At 34.2% G+C, this 12,433-nt stretch overlaps 1 protein-coding gene across 1 annotated transcript in view; it reads right to left on the bottom strand.

Moving 5' to 3' along the window:
* The window catches only part of LOC141543982 (centrosomal protein of 290 kDa-like), a 95,468-nt gene that overhangs the window by 51,788 nt on the left and 31,247 nt on the right, over positions 1 to 12,433 (bottom strand). Inside the window, exons 25-27 of the mRNA XM_074269632.1 lie at positions 3,275 to 3,448; positions 2,762 to 2,877; positions 753 to 954 (exon numbers count right to left, since the gene is read on the bottom strand). Of these exons, the coding sequence (XP_074125733.1) occupies positions 753 to 954; positions 2,762 to 2,877; positions 3,275 to 3,448 (492 nt within the window). The remainder of the gene's footprint in view (positions 1 to 752; positions 955 to 2,761; positions 2,878 to 3,274; positions 3,449 to 12,433) is intronic.

Genomic DNA, 12,433 nt, shown 5'->3' with positions numbered 1-12,433 from the left:
AAGCTGTGTACATATTTATAAATAAATTTTTTCTATGCTAAGTGCCTGGACTAACCAACCTCAACCTCACACTTTATGAAACTAGATCCAAACTGCCCTCATTAAATCTTTACTTCAATAGCTGAAAGGAAGGAGTACGATTCTTAATAGTTGTTTCACAAATTAAAAATGATAGATAAGTGAGATAGACATGCTATGAAAATAATTTATTTTTAAATTGGTCACTTACAGAAATATGGTTAAAATTTGAAAAAAAAAAACAGACATTTATCAGCATAGATTTTTTTCTTCTTCTTTTTTTGCTGAGGCAGTTAGGATAAAGTGACTTGCCTCAGTTCACACAGCTAGAAGTGTTCTGAGGGCAGATTTGAACTCAGGTCCTCTTGACCAGGACTATTGCTATAACTACTACACCATCTAGCTGTCCCATCAGCATAGATTTTTTAAAACACTAATTCTAAACACATAGCATCATGATTAAAAATAATGTGCTATTACTATCTTTCTGTGTATCTACTTTAATCACATGGTCTTTGAATAGTGACACAACTACAAAGACATGCTATAACTACAATGTTATTTTGGGATTACTCATTAATTTTAAATTTCAAACATTTTCATTACCTAAAAATGACAGTATTATCTTAAACTGGTATTTCTGAGACAATCTAAAGACTGGATTAATCAAGTAATGTCAGTTACATAAAGAGCTAGGCTTACAATTCCAACTCTAAAGGATAAGAAAATCTAACCTCAGAAAACTTGGTTTCCAATTCAAAATTACGTTCTTCTACTTGCTTTAATGAAGCCTGTAAGTGCTCATACATTTTTTGAGAGTGTTCTGCACGTTGCCTTTCATTCAGTTCCTTCATTTCCAACATTGTAATCTTTTTAGAAATGGAAACAATTTCACTGTTCGTTATACCTTTTTGAGTTTCATCCAGGGTCGAATCACTTCCTGTGGTGAAAAATAATTTAATCAAACTAAATAAGGTTGTTTTAAAATTAAGACAAAATGTGAAATATCTGAATATGAAAGAAGTAAGACAAGATTAAAAGAAGTAAGACAAGATAAATATGGTGAACTTATGATGAAGTCCATATTGGTCTCAAGGAATTTCTTTAATTTTAAGACCTTATTACTAAAGATCCAATCTATGAAATATTTTGCCAATGCCATAGAGTCAGTTAAATATTTTATATTAAAATCTAAAATCTATAATATTTCATCATAAGTGAATATTTCTCAGTTATGAAACTAATTTTATAAATGAGGAGACACAGTTTTCTATGTTCATAAGCAGGAGTGTGTTGGTATTAGCCTGAACAGGATCTCAAGAACTGACTTATATTTTCAGACTATTTTATGGGAATTCTTTCTTCTGGTATAGCTTGTAGTTCCATCATGTCTTCTCATCCTGAATGAATCTTGTCCAGATCCTATTGTAAATCTTATACAAGGTGCCCCTTGCTCCATGTTGCCCTGATAATTGTGTGTGTATTTTCCCAGAGCACATGCCCATTGACTGAAGCAAACAAACAGTGGCACATTATTGTAATGGAATATTTCTACTCTGTAAGACACAACAGAAGAAACAATGCTGCATGGTGGATACCAGCTGGTCAATAAGTCAGCAATTATCAGATTCAGTCCTCTCTCTGATACAGTCTAATTGTGTGACCTGGAAGCCTCTCAATGCTTTACAAGACCTTAAGACTGAGAGGGACAGAAAGGGGGCCAGTAGCGATAGGCAGAGGGACTTTCCTCAATAGGTGCTCCCCATGATACAAAAGAAATCATAAATCTAGACCAAAAATGGAGACAATCAACGTGTAGAATCAGAGAAGCCTGAGAAGCCAGAAAAATGCTTCAAAAAAAAGAAAGTAAGGAGAACCAGGAAAATCATCACCATTATGATGACAATGATGTAAAGGAAAGGAAAAAGAATAAAGCTGAATGTTCCATAATCCACTCACTTTGGCCCTGCATATGAGTGGGGAAAATGAATGTTCTCCTTGATATGCCATATTTGTTAATGACCCCAATGTTTCATTTGCTAATAATGATCCATGAAGCTGCATGAAGGATGAACCAAAACCATACCTATAATAAAAGAGCTTGTAGCTGGCTTAGTGGGCCAAGGACACAAATATGAGCTAACATAATTAATTACCCAAGGTAATTTGTGGAGAAAGAGGGCATCATCAACTCAGGCAACCAGGAAAGGCTCACAGATGGAAGGAGATTCTTAGGTCAGTACTCTTGACAGAAACACCATGATGCTAGGTTTTAGCTACTAACAATAACATTGTAACTGCCAAAGATTTTTAAAAATGACAGAAAGAAGTTTGAAAAATAAACTCGGAGAGAATGTAAACAGCAAGTTCATGACCAATATAGGCACCTAATATTTGTTACTTGTATGTAACTATGACCCTTTCACAATCCTAACAAATAACTTGTGTCAGGTTAATACATACCAAAAAAAACTACAAAATGGCAGGCAAATATTTCATTATAAAATTTTTCCAGCATATAGTTTAAATAAATCATCCTGTTGAGGACTTCCTTACCATCAAGATTAATATAGTCCATTTGCTTTAAAAGACACCACTACATCCTGCATAATCTAAGAAATTAGACTTTCAATACAAATTACTATTTTACTTGTGTAAGAATACTTTGTTTTAAATTGACATTCCAAAAGATGACTAAACAACATAGCAAGCATGGTATCACATTCATTCCACGAGCAAAGACTTACCTAATTTTATGGCTTGTTCCCATGCTTGTTCCATAGTATGAAATTTTTCCTTGGTGATCTCCAGTTCCTTACTTAAGACATCTATCTGTTCTTTCAGGGATTTATTTTCACACTAAGTAAAAGAGAAGTACCTTTGAATACTTAAAAGTACAGTTCAGTATGATTGTTTTAATATAATTGTCATTTATTACAAATATTAGTTTAAGTATCCTCTCCTTCACACAACTTTCTTTTCCCTTCTCAGCAGGGCATGCTCATTCCCTTTAAATTCCTATACCTACTTCTCTGAGCCCCTCTTATGGCCCTGATCATATGTTTCATGTTGTGGTTCTTTGTATATTTTGCCTTTCTCCTCTACTTGCTGAACCTGATGAGCTTGGACTTGCTGATTTCCCTTACAAATTCCCTTGAGAACAGGAAATAAAATTTCAGAGATTTCCAAGAATAGAAAATACTTATAGAAAAAAGTGATTGTAGTTTTCAAGAATCAAGAACTATATCCATCTCACCTCCAACAACTGCAAACTGCTCATTCGCTGGACAAGCATATTATCTTTTTGAAGCATGTCCCTATACTTTGCAGTCAGTTCATTGTATTGCTTATTGGCCAATTCAAGTTCTGAGAGAGGAACACAATTGTCTAGGAGTTTTTGGAGAGCTGCAATTCTGAAAGTGGTTGTTTCCTATGTAAATAGAGTAACAATGTTATATTTCAAAACTGCTCCTTTTAAAGGTAGATATGATTTTCATTTTTTTATTATAGGTTTTTATTTACAAGATATATGCATAAGTAACTTTTCAGCATTGACAATTGCAAAACCTTTTGTTCCAACTTTTCCCCTCCCCCCCAACTCTTCCAATACATGTTAAATATGTTAAAGTATAAGTTAAATACAATATATGTATACATGCCCAAACAGTTATTTTGCTGTACAAAAAGAATTGGACTTGGAAATAGTGTACAATTAGCCTGTGAAGGAAATAAAAAATGCAGGCAGACAAAAATAGAGGGGGGGAATTCTATGTAGTGGTTCATAGTCGTTTCCCAGAGTTCTTTCCCTGGGTGTAGCTGGTTCAGTTCATTACTACTCTCTTAAAACTGACTGGGTTCATCTCATTGTTGAAGAAGGCCATGTCCTTCAGAATTGATCATCATATAATATTGTTGTTGAAGTATACAATGATATTCTTCTTTTTTATATATTTATTTTTAAAATAATTTTACAATTGTAATTTTTTTTGACAATACATATGCATGGGTAATTTTTTACATTATCCCTTGCACTCCCTTCTGTTCCGAGTTTTCCCTCCTTCCCTCCATCCCCTCCCCTAGATGGCAGGCATTCCAATACATATTAAATATGTTATAGTATGTCCTAGATACAATATATGTGTGCAGAATCACAGATTCGCAGAATCGAAATTTTTTTTGTTGTTACAAAGGAAGAATTGGATTCAGAAGGTATAAGTAACCTGCGTAGAAAGACAGTAGTGCTAACAGTTTACATTCAGTTCCCAGTGTTTCTTCTCTGGGTGTAGCTCATTCTGTCTATCACTGATCAATTGAATCTCAGTTAGATCTTCTCTTTGTTGAAGATATCCACTTCCATCAGAATACATCCTCATACAGTATTGTTGTTGAAGTGCATAATGATCTCCTGGTTCTGCTTTTTTCACTCACATCATTCATGTAAGTCTCTCTAAACCTCTCTGTATTCCTCCTGTTGGTCATTTCTTATAGAACAATAATATTCCATAACATTCATGTACCATAATTTATCCAACCATTCTCCAATTGATGGGCATCCACTCAGTTTCCAGTTTCTGGCCACTACAAAGAGGGCTACCACAAACATTCTTGCATATATAGGTCCCTTTCCCTTCTTTAGGATTTCTTTGAGATACAAGCCCAGTAGTAGCACTGCTGGATAAAAGGGTATGCACAGTTTGATAACTTTTTGGGCATAATTCCAGATTGCTCTCCAGAATGGTTGGATTCTTTCTTTCACAATTCCACCAACAATGCATCAGTGTCCCAGTTTTCCCATATCCTCTCCAACATTCATCATTATTTTTTCCTGTCATCTTAGCCAATTTGACAAGCGTGTAGTGGTACCTCAGAGTTGTCTTAATCTGCATTTCTCTGGTCAATAGTGATTTAGAACACTCTTTCATATGAGTGGAAATAGTTTCAATTTCATCATCTGAAAATTGTTCATATCCTTTTATATACCATTTATCAATTGGAGAATGGCTTGATTTCTTATAAATTAAGAGTCAATTCTCTGTATATTTTGGAGATGAGACCTTTATCAGAACCTTTAACTGTAAAAGTGTTTTCCCAGTCTTCTAATATTGTTTGCATTAGTTTTGTTTGTACAAAAGCTTTTTAATTTGATATAATCAAAATTTTATATTTTGTGAACAATAATGATCTCTAGTTCTCCTTTGGTCACAAATTCCTTCCTCCTCCACAAGTCTGAGAGGTAAACTATCCTATGTTCCTCTAATTTATTTATGATAGCATTCTTTATGCCTAAATCGTGGACCCATTTTGATCTTATCTTAGTATGTTGTGTTAAGTATGGGTTAATGCCTAGTTTCTGCCATACTAATTTCCAGTTTTCCCAGCAGTTTTTGTCAAATAATGAATTCTTATCCCAAAAGTTGGGATCTTTGGGTTTGTCAAACACTAGATTGCTATATTTATTCACTATCTTGTTCTGTGAACCTAACCTATTCCACTGATTAACTTAGCCAATACCAAATGGTTTTGGTGACTGCTACTTTATAATATAGTTTTAGATCAGGTACAACTAGGTCACCTTTATATGATTTTTTTTTTTTATTAATTCCCTTGAAATTCTCAACCTTTTGTTATTTTTTCTAGGTCATTAAAATAGTTTCTTGGGAGTCTGATTGGTATATCACTAAATAAATAAATAGATAAATAAATAGTTTAGGGAGTATTGTCAATTATATTCGCTTGGCCTATACAAAAACACTTAATATTTTTCCAATTATTTAAATCTGACTTTATTTTTGTGGCAAGTATTTTGTAATTTTGCTCATATATTTCCTGACTTTCCTTTGATAGAGAGATTCCCAAATATTTTATACTCTCAACAGTTATTTTGAATGGGATTTCTCTTTGTATCTCTTGCTGCTGGATTTTGTTGGTAATGCTGAGGATTTAAGTGGATTTATTTTTGTATCCTGCAACTTTGCTAAAATTATGAATTATTTCTAATATCTTTTTAGCAGAATCTTTGGAGTTTTCTAAGTGTACCATCATATCATCTTCAAAGAGTGATAGTTTGGTTTCCTCATTACCTACTCTAATTCCTTTAATCTCTTTCTTGACTCATTACCGAAGCTAGTGTTTCTAATACAATATTGAATAGTAATGGTGATAGTGGGCAATCTTGTTTCACTCCTGATCTTACTGGGAAAGGTTCCAGCTTATCGCCATTATACATAATGTTTACTGACGGTTTTAAATATATGCTCCTGATTTTGAGGAATAGTCCATTTATTCCTATACTCTCAAGTGTTTTTAGCAGGAATGGATTTTGTCAAATGCTTTTTCTGCATCTATTGAGATGATCATATGATTTTTGTTAATTTAGTTATTGATATAGTCGATTATGCTAATAGTTTTCCTAATATTGAACCAGCCCTACATTCCTGGTATAAATCCCACTTGGTCATAGTGTATTATCCTGGGGATGATTTTTCTATAGTCTTTTTGGTAATATTTTATTTAAGATTTTAGCATCAATATTCATTAGGAGATTGGTCTATAATTTTCTTTCTCTGTTTTCAATCTATGTGGTTTAGATATCAGTACCATGTCTATGTCATAAAAGGAATTTGGTAGGACTCCTTCAATCCCTATTTTTTCAAATAGTTTACATAGCATTGGAGTTAGTTGTTCTTTAAATGTTTGGTAGAATTCACATGTAAATCCATCTGGTCCTGGGGATTTTTTCTTAGGGAGTTGGTTAATAGCTTGTTCTATTTCTTTTTCTGAAATGGGACTATTTAGACTATTTACTTCTTCCTCTGTTAATCTGGGCAAGCTATATTGAATTTATGGGAATAAGTTTGGGCAAAGTAACTCCTAATTATTGTTCTAATTTCCTCTTCATTAGTGGCCAGTTCTCCCTTTTCATTTTTTAAGACTAACAATTTGCTTTTCCTCTTTCCTTTTTTAAATAAGATTTACTAAGGGTCTGTCTATTTTGTTGGTTTTTTCATAGAACCAACTCTTAGTTTTATTAATTAATTCAATAGATTTTTTTTTGCTTTCAATTTTATTAATCTCTTTTATTTTTAGAATTTCAAGTTTCTTGTTTGTCTGGGGGTTTTTAATTTGTTCCTTTTCTAGCATTTTTAGTTATAAGCCCAATTCGTTGACCTTCTTTTTCTCTCTATTTTATGCAAGTAAGCCTCTAGAGATATAAAAATTTCCCTTATTACTCCTGCTTTGGCTGTATCCCACACATTTTGATATGATGACTTATTATTGTCATTTTCTTGGGTGAAGTTATTATGTCTATGATTTGCTGTTTCACCCAATCATTCTCATTCTTTATTATGAGATTATTTACTTTCCAATTATTTTTTGGTCTATTTTCCCCTGGCTTTTTATTGAATGTAATTTTCATTGCATTGTGGTCTGAAAAGGATGCATTTACTATTTCTGCCTTACTGCCTTTGATTTTGAGGCTTTTATGTCCTAATACATGGTCAATTTTTGTATAGGTTCCATGAACTGCTGAGAAGAAAGTGTACTCCTTTCTGTCTCCATTTAGTTTTCTCCAAAGATCTATCATATCTAACTTTTTAGTTTTCTATTTACCTCTTTGACTTCTTATTTTGTGGTTTGATTTATCTATTCTGAGAGTGCAAGGTTAAGATCTCCCACTATTATAGTTTTGCTGTTTATTTCTTCTTGCAGCTCTCTTAATTTCTCTTTTAAGAATTTAGATGCTGCACCACTTGGTGCATATATGTTTAATATTGATATTGCTTCATTATCTATGCTACCCTTTAGCAGGATATAATGCCCTTCCTTATCTCTTTTAATTAGATCAATTTTTGCTTTTGTTTGATCTGAGATGAGGATGGCTATCCCTGCTTTTTTGGCTTTACCTGAAGCATAGTCGATTCTGCTCTAACCTTTTACCTTTACTCTGTATGTATCACTCTGTTTCAGGTGTGTTTCCTGTAAACAACATTTTGTAGGATTCTGGCTTTTAATCCAGTCTGCTAACTGCTTTCTCTTTATGGGGGAGTTTACCCCATTCACATTTATGGTTAGAATGACTAATTCTATATTGCTTGCCAGCCTGTTAACCCCTGCTTATGCTTTTCTCCTTTCCTTCCCCCTTCACCCCCTCTCCAGTATTAAACTTGTCAGCACCACTTGCTTTTCATAGTCCTCCCTTTTTAGTATCCCTCCCCCACATTAGAGTTCCTCCCCCTATTTTACCCCTTTTCCTCACAATTTCTGTATTCCCTTCCCCTTAGCTTACTCCTTCCTTTTTCACTTTTCCTCTCCCACTTTTCAATGAAGTGGAAGGAGTTTCATCATAAATTGAATATGTCTATATTTTTCTCTTTAAGCCAATTCTAATAAGAATATCATACACACTATGTTCATCCCCCTCCATTCTTTCTCTCAGATATAATAGGTTACCTTTGCCTCTTAGTGAGATGTCATTCTACCACTTTACCCTTTTTTATGATATAATTTCCTTTCTATCTCTAGTTTCTAGAACAAATTATACATGTGTTCTTAATATATCTTTATGGCAGAAATATAGTTCTCAAGATTTCTTTTTACCTTTTTAGAAATTTCTTGAGTTCTGTATTTGGAGATCAAACTTTTTGTTTAGATCCAGTTTTTTCATCAAGAATAGATGGAATTCATTTATTTTATTAAATGTCCATCTTCTTCCCTGGAAAAAGATGCTCATTTTGCTGGGTAAGTTATTGTTGGCTGCATACCAAGTTCCTTAGCCTTTCGGAATATCATATTCCAGGCCCTTCGATGCTGCTACCTCCTGGGTAATCCTTATTGTGGCTCCTCCATATCTGATTTGATTTTTTCTAACAGCTTGCAATATTTTTTCCTTCATCTGATGGTTCTTGAACTTTGCCACTATATTTCTTGGCGTTTTGATTTTAGGGTCCCTTTCAGTAGGTGATCGATAAATTTTTTTTCAATGTCTATTTTACCCTCTGTTTCTAAAATGTCTGGGCAGTTCTCTTTGATAATTTCCTGGAAAATAGTGTCCAGGCTCTTTTTTTCCTCATATTTTTCAGGGAGTCCAATTATTCTCAGAGTGTTTCTCCTGAATCTATTTTCCAGGTCTTCCCCAAGCAGGTACTTGATATTCTTTTCTGTTGTTTCATTTTTCTGGTTTTGCTTGACTAATTCTTGGTGTCTCCTCGAGTCATTCACTTCTATTTGTTCAATTCTGATTTTCAATGATGTATTTTCTTCACTCACTTTTTTTATATCTTTTTGTAATTGTTCAATTGTTTAAGTGATTTTTTTTGTTCTATGTAATTTTTTTCCATTTCGCCAATTTTATTTTTTTAGAGAGCTATTTTCTTTTTCCAACTCACTAATTCTATTTTCCTTAGAGTTGTTTACCTTTTCCAATTCACTAATTTTGTTTTTCAAAGATTTGATTTCTTTATCTACTCTATCTTTAAATGTGTGGGATGACTTATCTAGACTCTCTTGCCAAACTTCCCGTTCCTTTTCCAATTTTTCTTCTAGCTCTCTTGTGAGAGCCTTTTTGATTTCTTCTATGACATTTCTGTGTATTGAGGAGCAGATCATAACCCCCTTTGGGGATTCCTCTGGAGACAGTCTGTTTTTAGTCTCCTCAGGGTTTAAAGTCTGCTCTCTATCCATATAGAAGCTATCAATGATTAGAGCCCTTTTAAATTTTTTGTTCATTTTGTCAGTGAAGAACTAAAGAAAACAAATTAATAAGGAAAATAAATGATCTGCTCTTGGGGGGAGGGAATGAAGCTGGATGGTGTTACCTACAGACTGTGGGAGACAGCAGCAATGCACTACAGGACAGCAATGGCTGTGCTGTGTCTGCACTCTGAGACTCTGAAGTTCTAAGAACACACTGAGTCACTCCAGGTGTGGTGGGGGTGGCCAAGTCACTAGCTTTTCGGGTTTTATTCTTTACCTCCTGTGTTTACAGCTTCTCTTCTGATCCTGGCTTGCTGCCAAGACAGAATATCCACACTGTGGTAAAGGTCATTCTGCAGAAATGGCAGAGATCGTGCCCCTCCCCCCTTGGGTCTTCTCAGTATGAGCTGCCTTGCTCTTGCTGCTTGCCCTCAGCCTGTGCCCCATCTGTTCTTACCACCCCCAAGCAAAAACAGATCTTTTTTTGTGAATTTCAAGAATGTCTTCTGTTGGTAATTATTTGTGGGTTTTTTTCTGGTCAAGCATTAATTCTGAGGCTTATCATGAAATAAATTCTGAGAGAAAACATGGAGCTTAAGCAGCTGTGTGCCTGCTCTCCACCATCTTGGCTGGAAGTCCTATAATGATCTTCGGGTCTTGCTCATTTCACTCAGCATCAGTTCATGTAAGTCTCTCCAGGCTCTTCTGAAATCACCTCCTGGTCATTTCTTACAGAACAATAATATTCCATAACATTCATATACCACAATTTATTCAGCCATTCTCCAATTGATGGGCATCCACTCAGTTTCCAGTTTCTGGCCACTACAAAGAGGGCTACCACAAACATTCTTGCATATATAGGTCCCTTTCCCTTCTTTAGGATTTCTTTGGGATACAAGCCCAGTAGTAACACTGCTGGATCAAAGGGTATGCACAGTTTGATAACTTTTTGAGCATAGTTCCAAATTGCTCTCCAGAATGGCTGAATGTATTCACAATTCCACCAACAATGTGTCAGTGATGATTTTCACTTTCTAAAAGAATAACATTATGCAGTGATTAATCAAAGTTGATTAGAATGATTTTCAAAATATATAAGAATTCTTATTTAAATGAACTTCTTTTATAAAAACAATTCTCTGGCAAAACAAATTTTAGTGTTTCTTTCTTTTCTTCCTTCCTTCCTTCCTTCCTTCCTTCCTCCCTCCCTCCCTCCCTTCCTTCCTTCCTTCCTTCCTTCCTTCCTTCCTTCCTTCCTTCCTTCCTTCCTTCCTTCCTTCCTTCCTTCCATCTATCCATCCATCCATCTATCCATCCATGAGGCAATTGGGGTTAAGTTTAACTTGCTCAGCATCATATAGCTAGGAAGTGTTAATGTTTGAGACCAGCTTTGAAGTCAGGTCCTTCTGACTTCAAGGCTGGTGCTATATCCACTGTGCCACCCACCTACCCCTACATTTTAGTATTTTAAAAAATCTTTCTTATTGCAATAAACTGTTAGATTACATTATTTTGAGAAAAAGGATATCAGTCCAAATCAACAAATGCCCTTGTCAGAAGCATACTGAAAAATTACACAGGGACATTTTACAGAAATAAAGAAGTCAAGTTGTTTTATAATAGCTGAACACACACACAAGAGAAGCTACATACACAGCTCTGTACAATCCTGGGAATCCATAGCTGCAGTCCACTCTCCACCCTGTTTATACTAAGAATTGAATATGGACCAGTTTTATACCACAGGCAAAGTATCTTCTTAAACCAAAAATAAATTCTTTTTTAGTATTACAATACATGTTGTTCAATATAGAAGTCATAATCTAAAAATGATTCAGTTCACTGCGTACCCAAAATAAGTCTATTTATTATAAATCATCATTATTAGTTTCTTAATGATCAGCATATGACAAAAATATGACTAATTCTCCTTTATTCCAAATACCAGCAAGCAGGACTAATAGCATTGAACGAGGGTAAAAGAAATATATCAGAGAAAAGGTTTTTTTAAAGTGATGATCTATGTGAGAATAAAAATTTATGGCAATAACCAGTCAAAGAGGTCTAAAAGTGTTAGGGAAGAAGGAATTCAGAATGACCAAAAAAGTTTTAGTTCTTCTTTTTCTATTTTTCCATTTTTGAATTACATTCCTCTATTTCTGAAGTGGTACAAATCTCTCCAGAATATTTCACTTTTTATTGTCTTCTTTTTAAAAAATACTTCCATTCTTTTTCACATGCCCTCAAAAACCATACTTCTGGATTAATCCGGATTGGAGAGAAAAGGCAAAATTTCAATTCTTTTGAAATACTTAAAATCATAATCATAAACTAAAATTAAATCAGTACTATAAAAATCATAAAAAACATGAAAGCTTTTATAACCATCCTACTCCTTGCCAAAATCACGTTATACTTGCAAATTTCTAGATTATAAAAAGAATAATGTATGAGACTTTGAACAGTCAAGCACAAAAAAAAAAAAAAAAAAAAAAAAAAGGAAAGCAATAACCCCTCTTGAATCTCAAATCCCTTTAATACAGTAAATGGGATAAAAAAAAAATTCTTTTTCTCAAATAGGATCATAATAAAATCTTTGTTTAAGAATGATACTCTTGGGGGCAGCTAGGTAACACAGTGGATAGAGCACCAGCCTTGAATTCAGGAGGACCAGAGTTCAAATCTGGCCTCAGACACTTAACACTTCCTAGCTGTGTGA

The sequence above is a fragment of the Sminthopsis crassicaudata genome, chromosome 5 (genome assembly GCF_048593235.1).
Source record: "Sminthopsis crassicaudata isolate SCR6 chromosome 5, ASM4859323v1, whole genome shotgun sequence".
Classification (NCBI taxonomy): Eukaryota; Metazoa; Chordata; class Mammalia; order Dasyuromorphia; family Dasyuridae; genus Sminthopsis; species Sminthopsis crassicaudata.
Note: the sequence above shows the minus strand (reverse complement) of the source record. Positions and strands in the feature narration are given on the sequence as shown.